We start from the raw sequence: 24,150 nt of genomic DNA on the forward strand, positions 1-24,150 counted from the left end.
AGGAAATAACTAACTCAACATCTTTAAAATATCATCTTTAAATTTATGTAATATATAAACAAATTTATAAAGGCTTTATCAATGCATAAGTAGATATTCAAGTCATAATTTCTAAATATCTAATTTCCTGTATGTGTATGTAAGAAAGCATTATTACAACATAAGTAAAGTGGTATGGTTAGGTTAGAATATAAAGGTAGCTCAGCTGTCTTAAATGAGTGCTGCAAGAGCCAAGGGCTCTGGGAGACTGTGAATATTAAAATACTACCAGATTTCTCTATAAGGATGTTTTATGTTCATAAAAGCCCCATTAAAGTAATATCAGTATAACTACAGTTTTACTTAGGGTTTTCTGGGTGACAGATGGGACAAAGGGAATTTTATTCTCTATCAGAAAATTTAAGTCTCTGGAGAAATTACCTGAGGTTTACAACATGGGATATTGCTAAAATATGTAAAGAGTTAGGGTGAAGTCCAGTTCAGACCAACGTCAATGGATGCAGAAATTTAAGAAGTTTGAACTGGGCCGTTGCAGCTTTAATCAGATTGTCAGATGATGGCCGCAATTTAGTTGGTCATGCAGAACTATCTGAATTAAACTTTAAAATGTAATTTTGGAAATGAATACATGTGTCTATTTTAAATAAACTTTTCACACAGAAACTTAGTCTTATAAAAATCCCTGTCCCCTCCAGCAGCAGTGCATTTTAACAGGACTCTCAGCAATATCTGAGCTAATAATTAATGAGAAATTCAAGGCTGTAGTGACTAAATTTGTAAGTGGAAAATAAACTTTCTCTGTAGATATCTCAGTTATAACAAGACTGAGCTAGCAAAGCTCTTTTGTGTTTATATGTGCTGTTAGCAGTGACCGTGATGATTAATGAAGTAGCGATGAGGCTGCAGACCATACATCCGTGATGGCTCCTCAAGACACTCGAGACATTTTAGTCTAGTTTTAGTCCATAAAAAGTCCTCATGTTTTAGTCATTTTTAGTCCAAGCATTTATTTTCTCTCCTAAATCTGGTACCAAATCATGGTAGTGTGCTCTATGTGCTCTGCTAAACCTGCTTTCTACAGCTGAGAGACTAGAGACTAGAGAATAGCTACAGCTGCACCGTTTTTTGACAGATTTACCACCAGTCGAGAAATATCATGGATTTTGTATATCCAATTAAAACAACATTACATTTTAGTTGTTTTTGTCATCTTGATGAAAGCTACACGTACTTTTGTCAGTTTTAGTCACCACAGATCTATTTTTTTTAGTCTTAGTCTAGTTTTTTGTCATGGAAAAAAGGCTGTCGACAAATAGTTTTAGTCGACGAAATGAACACTGTTACAGAGCTGCTTTGTCAGCAGTGCCATGTAGCTACAGTAACCATGTTATCTAGCTACGTAACTAATAGATGTAAGCTATGTTTGCTGAGTTAGAATGTTTTAATGGAGGATGAGCTTTTTCCTGTAAGCTGATTACTCGGCTTTATTAAATGTTTTGTAGGTTTTGCAGGTCAGGTTTTAATTTCTGCAGCGGTGTGAACTGACAGGCTTTCAGAATGTTACAGAAGGCCCATTTTTGGCCAGGACACTCTTGAAAAAGATATTTTTCCCTAACCCTAACCCCTAACCCTAACCCTAACCCTGAGTTGTTTCCCCTGGTTGAATTAGGGTTAAATAATATAAATACAAATTGCGAGCAGCTGTGAGTTTCAACTCATCTCCTTGCAAATCTTTTGTCAGAATTGGGCTTAAGAGTTAAGATTACTAAATCTTTTTGCTAGGGAATTATAGTTGATTTATTAGATGACATATAAATAAGTAATAAGGCCTTACAGATAATGAGTTAGGTATTAACAGCTTTACTAATGCTGTCTTGATGCTAAAAGTGTGTAGTTGCTTTAAAGTATTATTACCATTAACTTCATGAAATAATTTATTAATTTAAATCAACCATGTTGTGTAAGTGACAATTTGATAATGACACTCAAAAATAGCATGTCATATATAAAGTTAGATTATATTACATTTATAAAAGAAATCTAGAGGTAAAGTAATGTGATAGCATTTGATTAATAGAAGATTCTGATTAATATCTTCTTATAAATATAATCTGAGAGTAGTTCTATTAAATCTGTATTTATTGTTTTGAGTGTTTCAGCCAAATCATGGCACATAAGCAATATACTAGCAATGCACTTGCCGGTCATCATCACTTAATCTTTAATCAAAACTCACCAGACAAACTACACTTTTAGCAACATTTATTTTGTTATGACAATAGTATTATACACAAGATAAGTTGCTACTCAGTCTTCATAGGACATACAATAAACAATTATAATACAAACTGCCTCGGCTGCTGCTCTGAGGCTTTAAAATAAGAAAAAAATGAATGCATTAAAATGAAAGAAATTTGTTTTCTCTGTTCGTTCAACTTATATCATCTGTTTCCTGATTTTGAATCAAAGTTCCAACCATAATCAGTGAAACAGGAGCTTTTAAAACCACAACTGCATTCTAACTGAAAGACTTAAATGTTCATCTTTGGTACACTTCAAAACAACTCTAGTTTCTATCTGCCTCTTACTCATAATCCCACTCAAGCTTTCTGATCCTGTTTTATATGAACAGATAATAAGTTACTATTAGATATGAGCATTTTCCTTCGGCATAGAAGTGTGCATTTTGGAGGTAAGATGCATACAGGGATGTTGATCAGAGGGAAATCTTGTGTGGTTAGAGCACCTAGACATATTCATGTCATCACACACACAATTTATTACGTGGATGGGTTAATTGTATCGAAAATGACCGTGCAGTTTTGGTGCAAGCTGCTCTTTTATATCTTTTGGACACTTTTGGTTTTGTTCTCTCTGGCTGTCAGCGATCGTCTCTTCCTGCTGGTCATGGCTCCCACAGGTCGGATCTTCATCTCAGTGAAATCAAGGGATGTCAGGTGGCCCTTCCACGGCTCCCAGTTCACTCCCTGAGAGCAAGAAAGACAGTGAGATTAGTAGACACAGGGAACAGTTAAGAGCGATTGGAGGGAGGAGCAAGAAAAAGTAGAGAGAGGAAAAGGATTAGACACAGAGAGGAAGATGCAGGCAGCATGACAGACAGGCAGAATGACAAACACTAATAAATACCAGCCTCTGGCTTCATTTCGTGTTAGTACAAACTTGTTTTGACTGTTATTACATTTTGCAGACGAACATTGTGGGAGACATCTGCAGCGGCAATATTATGGATGAAATCTCGACAAGAGCAGAGGTCTCCCTCGGCATTTCCTTCAGCATCAGTCTCCCCCAGACATAATAACTGTTGTTGTTACCCTATCAGCCTGGTAAAAACACACTTATGGTTTATAGTCGGTGTGAGCAATGCGTTTTCTTATCACTGCTGATGGATTCAGGCCATTTCAGCCTCACCTCCACAATCTACAACAAAACAAAGAGAGGGGGCTGGCAAGAAGTTGTCTTTGATTTCTGACCAGAGAACAGCCCCCGGTTAGTCCTCTGTTTTTATTTCTGAGTCTGTTCAGAAGTTATCCAAAGTACATGTAATGTTTCTGTGTATTTTTTTAGCTGACTTAACATAAAGAGCAGCTGTGAGCTGTAGCCATCTTAACAAATAACTGTTTCTTTTGAAGGTTAGCAGAGGTATGGAATATGAAAAACAGCACAGCAGAAAAACAAAGCAAAACTCTATAACTCAGTTACTAAACTTGAGTGTTGGAACATCCAGGAAGTGCAGAATTTATTAAGAACACTCAATGAAAATGTAATTTTCCATATTGACATTCTGAGCTTAAGGCAATTCAGAGAGGCAAACACAGAGAATTAAAAAAGCTCAGAGATCTACTTGCATTTTTATTTACAAGTATGAAAGATCAATATTGTTTGGGCAAAGTCTAGTGGAGCTTAACTCGAATGAAGTCGATTTAGAACCTAAAAATTTGCACAAACTTGGAGAGAAAAATCTCACAGAAAAGATGGAGCAAGGGTGCAATATTTTATGTCTTTGTTTTACCACCAAGAATCCAAGAACTAGAGTTAGTAAAAATCTACTATCAAATAATAGTGTGAGTGCCCCCTGTTGGTTTAAAGTCATGCTACACCAAAACAGTAAAAGGGTAAAGTCTGCAGAGGAGGTTATTCTTTGTTAAAGAATAACATCTACAATGTTGAAGCAATAACTGAGGTGTCTCTGAGGGGTAAGTCGTGGCAGAATAAGGATGGTGGAATCAAGAGTCAACCAGTCCCACCCACCATGTTTAACAATGTTACAGTGTCATTTAGCGACTATTGCATTGTTTAACACAACACTTAACACAGACACCACAATGTAGAGATTATGATGCAGCTTGGTTTGCAGCTAGAGGTGTAGGTCAGTGGTTCTCAGCTGAAAGTGAAACAGGTGTGTGTGTGCTGGGAAGAATGGCTGTGTAAATTCTATTTTTCTCATTTTTGCCCTGATAACAAGTTCACTTTTGTTGTTTTCTCAATATCTCAACTTTTTTATCTTGTTATCTTTGGATGAGAAAGCTGCTTAGATTTGTCCCAAGTTGATTTTATTCCCCACTGCTCACACTAACACATGTGCTCTTCTTTCTAGATCCTGCTCATCCGGCTGACATCCATGTTTGCCACACGACACCTTTGAGCCACCTGCTCCAGGTAATTCTTTCAATACACATTCAAACCCCTTTAACAGCTTTCACATAAAATAAGTGTTCTTTTCAATACTATAATGTGTTTCTTTTCCATGTCCTGTACATCCTACCTCAGACAGCAGATGTGACACATGACATTGGACCAATCATGTTCCATAAGCCATTTTGGCTAATATCCATGGCTCCTAGATCCACCTCTTACTATCACTATACACATAGGCATTCAAATCCTGACATTAAGGTTCCACAACTCCACCCTCAACTTTTACATTGCAAAATAATACCCATCCCACTTCACTGACAACTGATTATGCTTGTATGGTTCTGTCATTGTCATTTGAAACTTCAAAGTAAACACCATTACAACCCTGTTCAACCCCATAGCAATCTCTGTCGTGTTTACTTTCAATGGGTTTGCACATCCTGAAACTAACCGTGCTAACATTCTTTTTACTCTTATTACTTCCTGTAACATTATCTGCCACACTTCCAGTGAAGTGCCATGGAAAACATTCCATGGCACTTCAGTGCCATGGAATGTTTTTGGTGTCCATCCTCTGAATTATACTTTTCAATAACCTTTTCTCTGAGTTGGTTAGAGTGTTCTTTTGTCTTTATGGTGTAATGGTAGCCAGGAATACTGACTAACCAGTGACTGGACCTTCTGGACATAAGTGTTTTTATACTACAATGACTTGAGACACATTTATTGTACTCAGGTGATCCCCATTTCACTAACTTTGAGACTACTAGCACCAGTCGACTGAACCTCTGTTGAATTAAGTCGCTCACTTTAAAGAGGAAAATATTAATGCAGTCACTTTAACATAAAATAGTTTTTTTATTTGTTTTTGTGAAAAAAAGAAAAAAAAAGCCACACTTTAGTGAACATGACTGATTCATAAAATCAATAAAAGGTAAAAGATCCCAGGTAGTGAATACTTTTTTAGGCACTGTATCTGTTAGTCATTTTTTAGATAGGACAGTGAATGTAGCAGGAAATCAGAGAGGCTGGGGAGAATGACAAGCAGGCATGCACTAGGGCCACCTGCTTGGAGGACTACAGCCTCTGTGCACAGGGTGTGACCTAATCCACTAGGCCATCAGCTTCACACTTCATTCATAATATACTGTACTTCTGCTATTGTTCTATTTCTATTCTACCAGTGTTAGTTTCATTGACTAAAACTATGACTAAAAATGTTTGTCGACAGCCTTTTTTTCATGACAAAAACTAGACGAAGACTGACAAAAATAGATCTGTGATGACTAAAACTGACAAAAAGTAAGCTTAGTTTTCGTCAAGATAACTAAAACTACACTAAAATGTAATATAGTTTTGTCGGACATTCAAAATCCATGAAATTTCTTTACTGTTGGTAAATGTATCTAAAAAAAAATGCAGCTGTATCTATTCTGCCTCTCAGCTGTAGAAAGCAGGGACCCCAGGTTAGGCAGGGTGCATAGAACACACTACCATGACTTGGTACCAGATTTAGGCAAGAAAATATATGCTTGGACTAAAAGTAAAGACTAAAATGTGAGGACTTTTTATGGACTAAAACTAGACAAAAATGTTTTTGAGTTTTCACCAACTAAAAGTAGACTAAAACTAAAGAGGATAGAAATGACTAAAATGGGACTAAAATTAAAAGACATTTAATCTAAAGACTAAGACTAAAATTGAACATTGCTGCCAAAATTAACACTGTATTCTATCCAACAACAGACGGCAGGAACTATGAAACATGCACACACAACACACACCAATCACTTATCCTAAAAAAACACACATTTTCTGAAAAAAAACCTCTCTCTGCTCACTCACCAAACTGTGCCTGGTGTCTCCCCACTTTCCGTTGAGGTTGGCCAGGTGACAGTTTTTGTACCACCAGGCTCCACGGTGAGTAAGGGCACAGTTACCGAGGGCGATATCATTATCCGAGTCCACGGTAGTCCAGGGCCGGCCTTGGTGGTAGGTCATAGCATCACCTGGGGGTAATCAACGATGAAAAACAAAACAATTAGATGAGTTTACATGTGAAAACTGCTGGAAACAGACTGTTCTCTAACAGCAGTGTATTCACAGACTCTTGCTGTTCCATTTTTTTCCTTCACATTTTCCCCGATGGAAGGGATTTAATGAAATGCCAGAAATAGATGCGTACAGTATGTGTTGTTTCAGCACACTGTGGTGTGTGTAGACACAGTGTCCCACTTGCTGTGCGTCTGTATCTGTCCGGCTTCAAAGCTCACCACAGCCCTGCCTTCTTCAGATACCTCCTTCTCCATACAGCTGCTGTCTGTAACTCCCTGAAACAAATATCCCACCTACTGTTGGTGCGTATTTGCTTTCTCAGCAGCCCACAGAATGATGCCTACTGTGTGAAACCCCTGTATTCCCCCCCTCTGTCTGTCTCATTCCCACCCCTGCCCGCTCTTCTTCTCTTCTATTTTAGGAAAGTGTCAGAGAGAAAATGTGAGCCTCCAAAGTTGCTCTTGTTGTCTCCACAGTGTTGGCCTATTGTGTTTTTCAGGTAGATTTTTGTAGCAAAAAAAGGCACCCACCTGCGTTTCCTCTGTATGTGCCAATAGTGAGTTTGAACTTCTGCTTGGCTGGCGCAATCTTGAAGTTGTCATATACAGCAAAGGCTCTCTCTGACCCCAGGCCCAGGTCAAACCTCAGCTCATACTGAGTTGGAGTGTTGGTCAGCTCATATATCTTCTCCAGACCTGAGGGACCAGTCACACAGAGTAAACAATGATGTGCTACTTTGCTGGACACATGTCAAATGTTTGCAGAAAAAAACAGAAAGTTGGCCTGCTCACCAATCCAGAACTCATCAGTCATGTTGCCAAAACCTGCCATGTAGTGTTTCCAGCGTTTCATGAAGTCCAGCTTACCACTGTTACGGCGCTGAAGCATCTGAAAGCAGCAAGTGGAAGATGTTTACTGGCAGCAGGTGCATTTAGTTTCAAAATATGTTGTTTACTATATCTAACATTTAAATCTTTGTCGTAATCCTAATTTTGAAGACAAAGATTACAAAAAGAACATAAAAAATGTAAGCATTGTTGGCCATGATATGTATGGTTTTAACCCTTCGCTCTAAAAACACTGGATCCCTGCATTTCAAGAAGGAAAATAGAGATATATGTCTGTAGAGATGGGCAAATTTAAGATAATTTTAAGGCTTTAAAATCCATATATTCCCTCTTTAGAGGGCCAAGTAGTGCCAAGATGAGTGAGATAAAACTGTACAAATCTCACTAATGTTTACCGTCCAATCACTAACCATCACTGTAAACAAAAGAAATAAAAACAACAAGGAAGTATTATCAATACCATGACATACACTGAAGCCCTCAGTGGACAGATATATTTATTTAATGTTCTCTTTTTCCTGTGATAATGAGTACTATAGGATTGTTACCTCTGCCAAAGAGGTTATGTGATCGGCAGGGTTTGTTAGTTAGTTTATTAGCAACATAACTCAAAAAGTTATGGACGGATTTTGATGACATTTTCAGGAAATGTCAGAAATGGCATAAGAAAGAACTGATTAGATTTTGGGAGTGATCCGGATCACCGTCTGGATCCAGGACTTTTTAAAGGACTCTTTACTACTGGGAGATAGGGCTAATGGTGGAGGTCTGCACTCTCCGAGTGCTTTTCTAGTTTTCACATGATCTTAACTCTTTTTGGTATCCCTGACAAGTGTGGACCACAACCCCTCAGGGGGTCCTGGGGTACTCCAGGTAGGTCATGAGAGGTCATTTATAACACATAAAAGCCATTTAAGAAATTAAAATTAGATACTTGATTGCTTGTTTGTATACTCTTTGAAAGTCCCAGAACTAATAAAACACAGTCAGACAACATGCATGTTTGCTAAAGGGCTTCAATAAGAATCATATTTAATTAATTATATTTCTATCTTATGGTCATTGAGGTTCTTACAAGCCAGCCGCCTCCGTCAGTGTCCATGTCGCAGTAAACCTCCAGTGGTTTGGTGCGGTCGTTGTTAATATAGATGGTGTAGATTCCACTCTTCTTATTGCCATTTTTCAGAATCTGAATGCAATCCATGGGGAACGGGTACATGAGGCCGACTAGAGAAGAAAATGTGACATAGTGAATATATATGTTAACATGTTTGAGCCCAGAATAACATGACAACATCAAAAAGCACACAGAGGAAGTGAGTCAGCAGACAGTCTATTTCAGTGTACACACCTGTTTTAAAGATGGTCTCTACAACTCTGCTCCTCTTGTTCCCCCTGTAGGCAATGATGGTAATGATGTATCTCTTTCCCATCTCCAGACCTGACATAGAAAATTGTCTCTCTCTGGCTCCAAGCCGCCTCTCAACAGCCTGACAGCAAAGGAAAACAACTGCAGTTAATTTTACTGAGCACTGTGAAACATAACTGTCCTGTTTGATAAAAAGGATATGGCGTTTCTGACTAAGTGAGTGATGACAACTGTCAATAACTACAATTAGAAACAGTCCCCCTCTGTTTAAGCATTAACAAGAAAATAAATGCAGGCAGGGTCAATCATTTATCCATGTGTTTAGATTGATCTCTGGTAGATTTGTTTGACTTTCCACCACAAGGGGGCAGCGTTCCACAAAGCTTAAATTTAACATATAGCTTTGATTTACTCTCAGCTTATTTCAAACTGATGAACTGTTTTCAGAGGCACTCATTTGACAATGAAAAAAGGAATTTAGAATTAGTGTTGTTTAGTTTAGCCACATGCTATTCAAAGAAGCTGCAACTCTACTTCAACTCTGAAGAATAAATCTGAAGATTTTTAATTGTTCTTCTCTGTTAAAATTCATATTAGTAGAAGTTCTTAGTTTATTTCCAGAACTAGACAAAGATTTTAAAACCTCAATTTGTAATGGATGCTGTAGAAAACCCTGTGTGGACTGGAGAAAGTCTGTTTTCCTGACAGTGGAGTTTTCTGAGTCCTCATCCTCTACACATTTGAAATACTTTAATTTGTGCTCATCACAGTTACACCTTTTTAGATTACACCTTTTAAAGGTGCAGTGTGTAATATTTAGCCTAGTATTAAGCAAAACAAGCTTGGTTAAAATGAAACATAACATTTATAAGTAGATTGATCTAAATTAGTGTTGACATCTGATAACACATTTTTAAATTTATGTTTTAAATTAACTCAGAATAAGCCTTTTATTCATAGGGAGGGTCCCCTCCAAGGACGCTGCCATCTTGGACTTTTGCATTTTGCCTGTTTCTCTGGCACCATAGAAGGAACCAAATAACAGTTAAGCATGTATTGATTTTTAAACTTCACTGGTTCCCACAGTTATCACCAGAGAAATGATCATCACACTCCAGAACTGACTGTTAGATGTTGATAGTCCCAATTTTACACACTGCACCTTTAAGTAAGCCTAGTGAAGTTTAGTCAACTTTCTTATTATCTCTTAAATTATGCAATAGCTGCTCTTTACTGATACAGTATTTTGTATTTATTCAATAGCATTTTGTTGTCATCTCATAGAGATGTGTTGGTTAACCCTTTTCAAAATGTTTTTAAATGTAAAGGTAAAATGTTTTCCTACAATAACAATTTATTCAAATGTTAAAATTCAGAGAAATTGTTATGCATAAAAATCAAAGTTGTTATTCTTAATTAACATAATCTCTTTGAAGAAAATCCAGTTTGCATGTATTATACAAAAATATTGCATTTCCTGTGGTTTTTATATCACAAAAATCAGAGTGTTTGCGCTCAAACTGACCTTGGGTTAAATTCCAAATAATTAATCAATATTTGATATTTTTGATCATGTATGATTTTGGTCTCATCAGACCAGAAAACTTTCTGCCACTTGACCACAGAGTTTTCCAAATGCCTTTTTGGCAAATGCTTGGATTTTTTTGTATCCATCCCCTGGCTTACTCTTTTCCTTCACCTTTTCTCAGAGTTTCTTGGAGTGTTCTTCTGTCTTCATGGTGTAATGGTAGCCAGGAACACTGATTAACTAGTGACAGGACATTCCAGACACAGGTGTCCTTATACCACGGTCATTAAAGACCCATTCACTGCACTCAGGTAAACCCTATTTAACTAATAGTAAGACTACAAGCACCAATTGGCAGGACCTCTCTTGAATTAGGTCGGTCATTTTAAAAGAACATATTTTACCTCACACATTTTTATTCAATCAACATTACTTTGTTGTTATGTATGTGTGTTTTGTTGTATGTGCCATACTAATGTTTATTTTCTTTGAGGCACCCTGTGGCTAATTTGTTCCTGGTCCTCTGTGGCACTTCATGGCCTCCATATGAAGACTCCATGGATAGCACTGCTCAGCCTACACAATCAGGCTCTGATCACCTGCACCTGTGGAGGGTCTATATAAGCCAAAGCAGAACTTCTACTCACTCTCTCTCAGCCTGCAGCCAGACCAGCCATGTTTCTTCAGTCATCATTTCTCATTTTCATTGTTAAACCAAAGTTTTGGTGACAAACGTTGTTAAACTTTGTTCAGTTTGATCTGCTCCTTTATGTTGCTTCCCCTGAGCCAGGGTTGTAACATTTGTAGACATCTATTTTTCCTTTGACAGACAGAAAAATTATATTGACCATAGCTGATTTATAAAATCAATAAAAGTGTAAAACATCCAGGGGGTGAGTACTTTTCACAGGCATCATAAGATCTAAAACTAAATGATCTTTGTGTCATTTTCTGTTTGTGTCAAACCTCCTGGCTAAGTACCTCCATGTTGCCATCCTCCAGTCTGTAGGTGAGGATGTACCCCTCTATGTCAGCCAGAGGAGGAACCCATGTCAGAACAGCAGAGTCCAACTTCACGTCTGTCGCCTTCAGGTCTCTGGGGGAATCAATCTCTGCGGATTAGAGAGTAAATCAGAGCAGATTACAATACTCTGTGCTCATCTTCAGTTGGGAGTCAACTCAAGTTTGGACCAGCCAACTTCTGATCAAGTCTGATCACTAAAATGAGGGCATAATTAAAGATTAACATTCTCTCTGTAATGAAGCAAACTAAACTGTTATTTTAAACTTAAGGCTTCACATTAAAGATTACAAACTTTTTTCAATATGAATTAGGCTTTCTAAAATACAGATTCATAACTGAAGGGAGCAGTATTCATCCTTTTCTCTTCATTTATCTCAAAATGAATGTGTCTTGCACTGAGGCTCTTGGCCTCTCTGCAGCTGAAGCACACAACCAAGATGACTTCCACCCACACGCAGAGTTACAGTTTGCCTCTGCAGATAAACTGGCTCTTATCCTCTGCCTCGTTTAAATGCTCTGGAGGTTTAACCTGCGACACACGCTGAAATAATTTGTCTGACATAAAGACGCCGCTTCTGTAGCAGTGGGAGCTTTAACCTCCCACAGCTTATGAAATTAGAGGAAACGTTTGTCACCATACATTATAAATTCAAGCCGAGGGTCATACTTGAAGTCCTTGAAAGCTATAAAGCACTGCCTTGCTTTGTAAGTAAATAATCTTACAGTCATTTATTCTATCACTATTTAAAAGAAGGAAGTAAAGTGACAGGGTATTATTGTTATCATTAGACTTTGAAATGCTTTCAGACCATTTTAAATGACGTATTCATGAAGCCTGTTATGATCTCCAGTAAAGTCACAATTGTAATAACATGCACTTTTATGTATCCCAGATGATAATCTCTGCCACAATGGCTTTCCTATCTGGTCCCAACACCGCTCCGGACTGCAGCCAGCAATGGTTTCTAATGAGTTACGACGTGACAAGTTTATAATTCTAACCTCGGCCATTTGCTGCCTAATTGAAAAAGATCCAGCTTTCACTTAGCGCTCCCAGGTGATTTTACACATCATCTGGCACACACAAAGACACCTCTGTTGTTGCATTCACCATGTGCTGCAGCTGTTATTTATACGCTACACTAAGCTGTGAAACATTCATTTTGACCCTGGACTGGCCTGGTCTGAGGGATGTGGTTCCTGTCAGATTAAGAGTTTTGGTGCTTAAGAGCAGTTTTTCAGGGTAAGAGGAAAACATTTCTAGGACTCATACAGTTTGATATGGTTAAAGATATGATGTGTTTATCAAAGCGTCATTGTTAGTGGACAAAGAAAGCAAATTTAAGTTCACCTTCTTTGTAGGCTTTTCAAAATGTTGAAAACTGAAATAATTTGTGTTAATTGATTTTTTTAAACTATGAAAGTTAAGAGTAATCTCAGAAGTGATTATACTTTTTAAGTGGGTTTTTAGGTGAGTTTTTCCAGGTATAATGATTACATAAACTTACAACAAAAATTTGTGTTTGGTACATTATTTCTTTGTTGAAACAATACTTCTTGGCAAAAAATTGTATACCGTTGGAAAGAGAGCAGAGAAGATTTGGCATATTTTTCATGGGCGCAACCCACATACTCAGCTATGCTGCTCATCCCACAAATGGGTAATAAACAGACTTTCCAGTGGTATAAGATTTATTACCAAGAAGCATTGTTACAACAAAGAAACAATGTACCTAACACAAATTTCCTTACTTTTTGTTTTAAGTTTATATTTCCTCTGTTGCACTGCAAGTGGGCGGAGTGGGCATTTTTTCTATGCAGATACAAAAAGGTGCATGATTATTAAATAAAACCTTCAGTACAAGATTTTAAGTAATTTTGATGCATTAAAACCACCCAATTATACCAAGAATTTCATTAAATTTCCAACATTTGTAAACTAAACCACAATAAAAAGATACAACCCAGAAGTGTCTGGCTGCAGTCCATACACCTCTGACGGCCGCTCTCACAGACTGTTCATCTGAGACACCATCTCTGCTAGAACAGAAACTAACAAACTTTCAAAATAAAATCAGATTAAACTTCCTTTTGGGGGGTTAAGATGGCCTTGTGGCTGCCTCACATACGAGGGCAGCCCTGATTCAAGCACGACCTGTGGCTACTTTCCTGCATGTCTCTCCTCCACTTTCTCATGCCTGATTCTATCCACTATCCTCCTCTATGATTAACGTAATAAAGTAGCATTAGACCTGCAAAACCTGATTACAAAATCTTTAATTAAGCCTCCTCAATGGTCTGCTTACAGAAAAAAAGGTTGTCTTCCATGAAAACATTCTTATGTTGCAAGCCTAGCTTACATAGCTCCCTTAGCTCTGTTAGCTACGTTAGAAGCAAATGTAGCCAAGGCTAAGCTCACAAAGCAGCTACATAAGCCACACAACCTATGTTGCTACTTAGCAATGTTAGCTTACAGATAACGCCTGAGTTTTGTGTTTGCACTTAACTGTTCATCAAAAAATATCCAAGCTACAGACAGAACAGCAAACATATTATTACTTTTTTGACAGTGGATTAGTTTGAAAATGTCAGGGGGAAGTTTTAATCAGTCAGTAGTGTAACAAAAAGAAGTTCTTTTTTAGAGTTCACGATAAAAATTGGGGACATTTCAAGGGACAGCAAAAGCCAGGGACAGGTCTCTTTAAACAGGGACAGTTCCCTGGAATTAGGGGACGTTTGGAAATACGTTGTACCGGCAAAGTCTGGCACTTCTGTTCTGACAGAGATGGCATCTCAGATGAACGGTCTATGGGAGTGGGCATCTGAGATGTAGGTCTGCAGCCAGACTAGGATTTAACAGGTAAACCCTCAATGCTGGAATCCAAATGTTTTTAGATGATATGAATGATTTTTAAAAAAAAAATCAAATCCTTAAAAATAAAATGACTTTACTTCTTGTTGCCTTTTCTTCAAAGGCTGCAGCTTTTGTGCATCTGTGTATTCTGCACCAACCTACTGCTTCCAATGTTCCCCAAAAACCAACGCCAGATGTTGCACACTCAGACTGAGCAGAGACTCAGACTGAGGCTTTTGTTTCTAACAGCAAGGAGCAGAAACCTGTTTGAATTTGTGTCTGCAGAGATACCCTAGGACTTGTTACAGAGGGACAGGTTCGTGCCAAAGTAACATCATTGCGTTGTTAGAAACAGCGGTACAGCTGTGATGCTTATGGGCTCTGCATGGCTTTTGGATGCCTGGTAGGAAACATATTTAAAACCCAAACCTGAGCCTGTCTGCATGACTTTTTACTGTTCGTGTCACCCATATGAGAGGCATTTCTTCAATTTGAGTACCTGCTCCAGAAAATATAGGCCTTAAAAACCTTGATTTTCATTCTTTGCATGTGTGTATCAAAATTGTGCAGGAACAAGAAGCTGCACTGCCATAATTTTCAAAGAAAATCCCTCGTTTGAATGTTGACATTAGTAATTAAATCAAGAGATGAGGGGGCACATTACTGCAAAGATGTCCGGTCTGTCTGCTGTGTATTAACCTGTTTCTGCATTGGTTGATATCTTCCTGGTGGTTTTGCGCCCCTTGACAGCCCAGATGTAGACCGTGTAGAGGACACCTGGCCTGAGGCCGGTCAGTGTGTAAGATGTGCTGTCAGACCCGACTGGTATCTCCTCACTATCTCCCTCAGAGGAGCTGTAGGTAAGCATGTAGCCATCAATGTCGGCCTGGACTGGATCCCAGGACACCCTGAAGCTGGACTCTGTTTCATCTCGGGCTAAGAGGTTAGCAGGAGCATCCAGTTCTGAGAAAAATGTTAGTGAAAGTGATTAACATACCACTGATGCAAACTACAAGAACTACAAGATGCAAACTACAAGAACTACTGATGCACATTACAAGATTTCATTTTCCACCCACAGGTGAAAATGTGTCATCTTTTCTCATGCATTATCACATATTAGTATACAGTAATAAAGGTATTTGTAAGGTGAGTGTTGATGTTTACCTTTATTGTTAAATCACATAAAACATTCCATACAAATATAATATTTCTGAAGTGTTCCCATCATTGTTGCCCCACTCCACAGCTGTAATGCAGACAGGAGGAACCAGTAGGGAGCTTATGAGAGACATCATGGGTCCCAGAGGTTTCTATGTATTTATGTAAGCTCTTGCCAGATTGTAACTTTTTGACTTCACTTTGTCCCAAACACCCTGATGAGGGGCCAAGAGATTATCGCCTGTCCTGGTTATGCATCTGGAATCACATTTAAAGCAAGACCTAAGAGAGTAAACAGCTTTTGCCTATGGGTCCTTGTCTGAGGCTTGGGGAAACTCAAGGCAAATGGTATTGACTGGGAACATTATGGGAGTGAAATGCATCATTAATAAGTGATTCTTTAACAGTGAATCTAACTGGTGCTGGAGAGTTTCATGTGCTAGAATAATTAAAATATAATTCAGATTTTCTTGTATCCACGCATTGGCTCTGCACAGAACTGAGTCTACGAAAGAGGCAGCTGCACGGGACTGTGGTTAGAGGGATGCAAGAAATTGTCATTTTGACTTTCAAAGAATTGCTAATGGATAACAGGAGCGTCAGACTGGAGGGGGGACTTTCTTCTCCTCTATTGGAAGACGGTGTCTAAAAGTGAATCAAGGGCTTTAGAAAAACAGCTGAACAATGGAAATTATTGGGGAGAGTGAGGCTCTGAATTTCCTGAGTCATATATTTTTCATCTAAGGTCACAACTGTTAAAAGGAGGGCTGTCAAAAGATAAACAATTTTAATTGTGTTAATCCCAAATAATCTGTAATGACAAATAATCTCCCCTTTTTGTCACGTTTTAAAATTCCACCATTTAACTTTAAAAACCAAGCCTATAGCGTTAGTTCAGGCAGGCCGCAGAGTCAGGTGCTGCCATGTAATTGAAATCAGCTGATTTGCTCTCAGCACACCAATGGCTAATAGCTCTCATGCTGCCATATTTAAACTGCTTTAGCCCGGCTACGTTTTGTTGCTCTCTGCAAACTGCTTTTTGCAACCTTCCTCCACCCCAGCTTCTCATTTTTTCTGCTTCTGTTGACTCTGTTGTCATTGATGGTTGCTCATATTATCATTTGAAATTGAGGTTTGCATGAGCCCTTGTCTTCTGCTTTTCACCTACTTTCTGGTGAGACCAGAAGGGTTGAGTGGGGGAATTGTGGAGGTTAGAGAGATGAGAGATGAGAGCTCAATCATGCTTGCTCACTTTTTTATCAGCAGTGGTTCTGGAAGCAAAATTTACCAAAATTTTCAAATCCCCCAGAGACTTTTAGTAAAATCCTTATTACAACACTTTTGATGCTTGAACCAAGCCATCTAGCTACCTGAGTACTCATGACTATAAAACATTAAATACAGCACAAAAACAATGAAAATGGAGAAAAGGAAAGGGTACAGGACTCACATTTTACAAGGAGGAAGGGACTACTTATCCAACAATCAGTGCAATTAATTTTATTTGTCATTAATGATAGTTTTCAAGCTTTTTAACTATATATGTACCTCTTTTCTACACTTACCTTTATTGTAGTGTTTACATTTTAAATGATTATGTTGGAATACAATACATTGTTTCACTCTCAGGTAGCTCTTGGTACGTCTAACTTGGATACTTCTGATACAATGGCTAATAATCAAACTTGCTATGGAGAAAATGATTTTCACTTCCAGATCCATGTTGTTTAGTCCTACTGAGGGATTAAAAGTGATGTAACCAAAGAGAGAATTTGTTTTGGTCTGAAAAACTGCTTGGAAAATTGCATAGTGAGCCCTTAAGTAATATTTTAGTTGTGACCCAAGACCCTTTCTGTTTATCTTAAAGGACCTATGACATGCTAGACATGCAGGTCTTTAATTTTATTCCCGATGTCTTGGAAATAATCAGCCCTTAGGCTTTCTAATGCTGAAGACATGACGGACTTAGGGGAGACTGAGGGGAGACTGCAGGGTAGACGAGAACATGTTAGAGGAAAAACACCTCTAAGCTGGCATGAGACTGCTAAGGAAGAGATGGATTAGGTTATTTAGAAAAGTGAAAATCTGGGATGCTTTGGTTGCAGTGTCCTGCATGGGAAGTTGTGGAGAGCCAGTGGATGGATACATTGAAAAACTGCTTTAAACAAACAAGCTGATTCTGTGTTTTACCATGTAAGAAAGCAACTTTGAGATTATGAAGAAAAGTGTAAAACATATTAAATATCTGTCAGGGACTAAAGGCAAATGGCGCCACTTAGGGTAATCTGAGGTATGCATGGCTACAACTGATCAAGTAATTAGCTTTAAAATAAAACATATAGTTTTGAAACCTGTCTCAGCCTGTGTGGAGATCTTCCTGCTGGATTTTGGTCCCTTGACAGCCCAGATGTAGACCGTGTAAAGGACTCCAGGCTTCAAGCTTGTCAGCATGTAAGAGGTGCTGTCAGAGCTCAGTGGGATGTCCCCACTGGAGCCCTCAGAGGAGCTGTAGGTTAGCATGTAGCCGTCTATTTCGGCCTGGACAGGATCCCATGACACACTGAAGGTTGTCTCTGTGACATCTTGAGCTGAGAGGTTAGCAGGAGCATCCAGAACTAGGGGAAGAGGTTAGTTAGGAATATTAATTCACAAATGATGCAAGCTACTACGTTAATTATGTTTATCTCAAGACCTGTTATCATCACATGCTGAAGCTGGACTCTTGTTTCAGCTTTTGCCAAGATCCTATAGGATCATTTATTTCATCATTATAGTTGTGTTTTCCTATCAGAATGACTTAACAATGATAAAAAAGGCAAATAGCCTAAATAGGAGTTTGTTTGGGTTAAATATTTTCACATACTAACATATGTCTGAAGATGCTGAAACCTGTGCATATTTAACCCAAAATTTGGCATTTACTGGTCAGATTAAATCCCTGGATTGGAGCAGAAAGGTGAGTTTTAAAACCTGTCTCAGCCTGAGTTGAAATCTTCGTGCTGGCTTTCATCTCCTTGACAGCCACAAGGTGGACCGTATAGACGACCCCAGGCCTCAGGCCAGTCACTGTGTATGAAGAACGGTCCGACCCAACTGGGAGCTCATACGAGCCCTCAGAGGAGCTGTAGGTTAGCAAGTAGCCTTCAATGGGAGCCTTGACTGGATCCCAGGACACACTGAAGCTGGTCTCAGTTTCATCTTGAGCTAAGAGGTTAGCAGGAGCGTCCAGCTCTGCATGAGGAGTCAGGGTTAGTGTTATTGCTGAAGGATATCAGTACATAGAAAACAAACAGTAACGGCAAATGAACACAGCTGAATCATATTCAATAATGTAGTAAAAGTTTAGAAATGTCAAATCTTGGTGATGTTGGATTTTTTTTAATTCTTGTAACTTTATGATGAATAACTGATGCTAAGCTTAATATGCAGCCTACTTCAGCAAATAAAACCATCAGGGACAAGATAGTCTGTTTCTATATTATTATTTCAATGCCTACAGTATAAACACTGTCTGTAAGTAGGCATCAGACAAAGTGAATAACAGCACACAGCAGAAATGGCTGTTTCTTAAATTTTAGAGTTAGTGTGTCATAAGTCTCTTAACTTGTGTCCATTCGTTCCTTACTTGTGTCCTTAGTCCCTCCCACCAGAGATGCAGAGGGAGACTTGGGAAAACAAAAAAGGGGAAAGGAATGAAGGAATTTGTCGGGGACACAAGATGTCCTTTCTTGAAATCTCATCTGTTTGCAAAAATCATCTATCAGCAGTTTAAAGAGTTTGTTGTTTCTGCACAAATACACACTGCATTAATTGTAATAAAACAGGCCTTCACACTCTAACAGTGCTTTGTCCATATATTTAAGACTTATAATTAAGAATGCACTGCAGTCTGCAATATAAAAAACACACATACCATTTTTACCAGCACCAGTCAAAACGTTGTTGCTGTAAAACACAACCAAATAGAGGAAGATGTGTATTTACACTACGGCTCTCAGACTATAAAACAAAACTAAGTAGGCAGACACTTCCAGTTTAATGGCATAGTAAGTTGTAAAATTATAGGCATGTTTGTTTCAAGCTTTCCTGTCCTTTATTTCTATAACTGATTACTCAGTGTTAGTAAGGGAAATTGATTTGCTAATATAAATGATACATGCAAGCAATTACTGCAAAAATAGATCAATACCCCTGGTTTAGGTGTGCATAATTAACTGATATTTATAGATGATTTAATATTGTTATATAGTTTGCTAAAGGCTTGCTAAGAGTATTTCAATAACACTTGCTGTTTATTTAAACAATACAAGCAGGAGATCACTGGGAGTAAAAGCCGATTCAGTCTGAACTTTAAATCTGTCTTTGTTGTTGAAGAATTCCCTTTCAAAAATAACACAGTACAGTGTTTCCCCATAGACATAATATATGTAGACGCCTCATTGCTGATGTTTGCCCGCTTCCGCTATACGTCAACGTGTCCGCCATATTACCAAAGGAAAGACTGTTCCATAAACAATGTAAGTCAGTGGGGGATGAAGGGTTTTGTGATTAAAAACACACAAGTTTACATTTAAGTGGTCGTTATGAGTCGTTTGTATATAACATGGAATACCTCTGGCAAGATGGAGGTGGCGCTGACGTATGGCCCATTGGCCTGTGAGGCATCTATGAATATAATGTCTATGGTGTTTCCCTGCAATGGACAAACATGGATATTGTTTCTAGGCAACAAAAAGTTGTACCTGTTTTCTAAAGGTCAATAAGAGTTTGCAGCTTTAATGGCACACCAGGGCCAAGAATAGTTTTAACAGTTCCTCTTAGAAGAATTAGCTTGTCTTTTATGTCATGGTATAACCTGATGTCTGTTTATCATTATGCTCTGCTGTTTTCTTATATTATCAAGTCACTCTGCTCTCTTACATATAACCAATAACACATTACATCATTATTGACTGAAATATTTATATGATGCTCAAGTTAAAATTTGACAATTGCACATTGTTTAGACTTTTGGCATTTTTTCATACCCACTCTGATCCATTATGAATTTGATATTGGGCTCTTATAATGTGTACTATTTCCTTACCTTGGGAGCCTATGGTATAAAGTTCTAAGTGCCCAGACCTATCACTGCCCTCTTTGGTCTAAAGGTAGAGTTTAACTTCAGGCCTCACTGTAAAAAAAACAGGCATCTATGCAGACTAAGGGATAATTGTCAAATAACTTTAGTACAATGACAAAAAATACTTAAAGTGATCGAGTACTGTATCTGTCAACTCAGAAAAACAAGACTGTAATAATGATTTTAGATTTTTAAGTAAACACAGCTTATTTTTACAGTGCATCAGTCCTCAGATCTCCCTTCTCTGCTCTCTATCTTCTGTCCTCTGGTTTGCTTAAAAGCTTTGGCATGGTCCTTAACAAGGCAGGTCTGGAGTTACATCCGGTGTAACAGAAGGCTAAGGACACGTCATTTAAGAGACTTGAGATGCACCTGAGGAGTGACAATCAACTATTCACAGAAAGCTGGAGTTTTTTCATTTTAAGGCATGATTTTTACACCCAAGAAAAGATTAGCAAAGGGATAAGATGTTCACAAGATGGATAAAATTTGGACTACATCATTTTTGCCCTCTAAGGACACATTGTTCCCTCTTGTCTCTGTGTTGATGTTTTCCTGGATTAAGGTTTTACTAAGTAATCTCATCTTGCTGTTTTTGAACAGTCAAATGCATTACTCACCTTGTCTGACTCCTACCTCATGGCAGCTTTTCCAGGCATTATAAAATACCATATGGAAGCGATCAGTATTGTTGTGGTTTTATTTACCTTTGTAGCACATGCAGAGCTGTTTTCAGTCAGTTTTCCTAACCAGATAAAAACTCTTTGAACCAAGTTTGACATCTCATAACTTTATATCAGATGCATTTCTACGAGTTTTCTACAAGCTACGTTAATAAAAAGACATGCAGACTAGTAATGCAAACCCTAGGCATTGCCAGAAAACTGATGCAGGAAAAATATGAAACACTAATGACGTTTGGCAGAGTCACTGACTTTGATTCCATGTGAAAACCGTTCATATGTATATTTTATGGACTATCACGTTAAATGTTTGTATTCTCCAAAACAAGACAAATTGTTTCGACTTAAAGACCCAACCCTTTGATATGAACTCCATAAATGAAAATTTCCGGTCTGTATGCAGCCTGATCATGACAAAAAATAAGATCAGTTTTGCTTCCCAGTTCTCCTCATTTCATAGTTAATTGAGATGACAGTATCGAGAATAATAGCCAAGGAAGCGAGTTTCAAGCTACTTCATTTTTTTATAACCACATGCACTCCTGCCGGTTGATGAATGACTCAGGTTATTGGAGCTCACATGTCTGCTTCTCTCATCTAAAAGCACCAGGAAAAATCTGAAACTAAGTAAATAAAAAGATAGAAAAGGTTTAAGAGAAATCAGGGATATGCAGAGAACAAAGCAACTCAAAGAGGTTTTTGACCAATTTTTGTTAAAGAAAAAAACCAACACATATATTACAACATACATATATTTTTTTGCTGTCACTCTATACGTGACCATCATAAGCCATCAGACTGTTTGCATTTAACACCTTGTCAATACAAATTAACAACTGTTTCTTTCTTTACTGCACATTGTGTTATTGTCGCAAAAGATTTGGCTCCATGTGTCAAACTGGATACTTAAAGCAATTTGGGTATGTGCCTGTCAGCCCTCAAACGTGTTCTTTCTACACCGACATAAAAGCAAACAGCGAGCAAACAGCTGCGAAACTCCACAACAGCAAAGATTAAGAGACAGGAGAACACAGGAGAAACAAACTAGTCGGCTTTGTCAAATAAGCAAAATTGGCTCTTCTCAGACTTCTTTGAGACTTTCAGCCCCGGGCTACACTAAACCTTTAAATGAGGTGTCCAGTCTAATTATGTTTAATGGGCTTTTTTCACTGACAGTTCAAGTTTCCCTCTTGGCAGTTCTGCAGAAGTGGTTTAGCGTGCTAAGTGTGTAATGTCTTGTGTGATGCTTTTCACTTCGTGTCACCACAGAAAAAAAAAGACAAGGAAATTGGACAGAAGAAAGAAACCCTCAAAAGATCAAAAGGAAATGATTGGTGCATTGTGCATGAGGACTGTCTGAGGGAATCTGCAAAAAAGCAGCTTATGAAAAAAAGGACACTTAAAACTTCTTTTCCTTGTTCAGTCTGTTCTAAGAGGACAAAAAAAGAAACAGCAGGGAACACTTAATATATCTGGAAATCCAACTGCTCAAAAAAAATTACTTTTTTTTGTTCTTTTTAAAATATTTCATTGCTTCTCCTGTGTACAAACAAAAGTAGGCCTTCCAGTTGTTTTTTGATGTCTGACTATTGTGCAATTGTGTTGACTTTGGCTCAGTCCCAATTACATTTCTTACCCCACCCCTCATTTTCAATTGTCCCTTTGTCCTTCAAAACAGAGTTAATATTGATAATTTAGGGCTGGGCAATTAATCGCAAATTAGATTAAATGCCTGCTGCAATTTTTAAATCACAGACAGTGCCATTTTTTCTGAAATGTGTCAGAATACCAGCTTAATACAATGTTTTGCATCAGAAACTTTTTGTTCTACACATGCATACATGCATGTGCACATGCACAAGTGTCTTTTTTAGAATACTTTATAAAAATCCGACTTTTCCTGTTTATATGATTTTCTTAATCAAAATGAGACTAACATAAAAAAAATTATCATCCCCTTCAGTATAGCAATTGATATCAAATTTTCTATGTGAGCCAAATTCACAATAAGATGGTTGTTTTTTCAAATCTTTCATCCCTAGTTCAATTTATCTAATATTGTTGGTTATTATCAAGAATGATTTATCGTGTTTGTTAAACATTACATAAGAAGAAGAACCTTAAAATAATCGGCCATTAAATTGAAATTGCAATATTGGGGGGAAAAATCGCAATTAGATTGTTTTCACAAATCATTCAGCGCTAATTGACATTGATAAAGTTAATATTGTGTCTCCGCACCTCAAAAGTTTGGACTCACAGACAAAGATCTAAATAATATAACATGACACAATCCAAGATGGCTCGAGAATTCATTTGCTATGATACCATGGACTCTGAGTTAACACAGTAAGATACCATACAATATTATACCATGCAGTGGGATACAATACTATTGAGTAACATGTGATACAGTGCAATGCGTCAGATGCGATATGATTCAATGGCATGTGATACAATACGATACTATAAGATAAGATTATGGGACGATTTGATGGGATATAATATGATACAAGAAGATAAGATACAGCACCATATATATGATATGACATGATATATAATACCATACGTTATTAAATTATATAGTATGATACAATATGATATATATTATATATGATACGATATGATACAGTACGATATGATAGGATAGGATGATATGATATGATATGATATGACACAGTATGATACGAGATGAAACGTCACAGTACAGTACGATATGATAGGATATGTTGTGTATGATACGATATGATAAAATGAGGTACAGCACAGAACAGTAGAGTAGGATATTATGATATACTGTAGTACGATAGGACACAGTATGGTATGATATGATAAGATACTTTGCAATAT

The 24,150-nt window shown here is 37.8% G+C and overlaps 1 protein-coding gene across 1 annotated transcript in view; it reads right to left on the reverse strand.

Moving 5' to 3' along the window:
- Nucleotides 1-2,324: 2,324 nt before the first annotated feature.
- The window catches only part of tnn (tenascin N), a 48,714-nt gene continuing 26,888 nt past the window's right edge, over nt 2,325-24,150 (reverse strand). The window contains exons 9-18 of the mRNA XM_041802831.1: nt 18,466-18,726; nt 17,847-18,110; nt 15,034-15,297; nt 11,438-11,568; nt 8,911-9,049; nt 8,635-8,786; nt 7,503-7,599; nt 7,242-7,406; nt 6,502-6,665; nt 2,325-2,987 (exon numbers count right to left, since the gene is read on the reverse strand). Of these exons, the coding sequence (XP_041658765.1) occupies nt 2,841-2,987; nt 6,502-6,665; nt 7,242-7,406; nt 7,503-7,599; nt 8,635-8,786; nt 8,911-9,049; nt 11,438-11,568; nt 15,034-15,297; nt 17,847-18,110; nt 18,466-18,726 (1,784 nt within the window). The 3' untranslated portion in view covers nt 2,325-2,840. The remainder of the gene's footprint in view (nt 2,988-6,501; nt 6,666-7,241; nt 7,407-7,502; nt 7,600-8,634; nt 8,787-8,910; nt 9,050-11,437; nt 11,569-15,033; nt 15,298-17,846; nt 18,111-18,465; nt 18,727-24,150) is intronic.

This window comes from Cheilinus undulatus, linkage group 13, assembly GCF_018320785.1.
Source record: "Cheilinus undulatus linkage group 13, ASM1832078v1, whole genome shotgun sequence".
Classification (NCBI taxonomy): domain Eukaryota; kingdom Metazoa; phylum Chordata; class Actinopteri; order Labriformes; family Labridae; genus Cheilinus; species Cheilinus undulatus.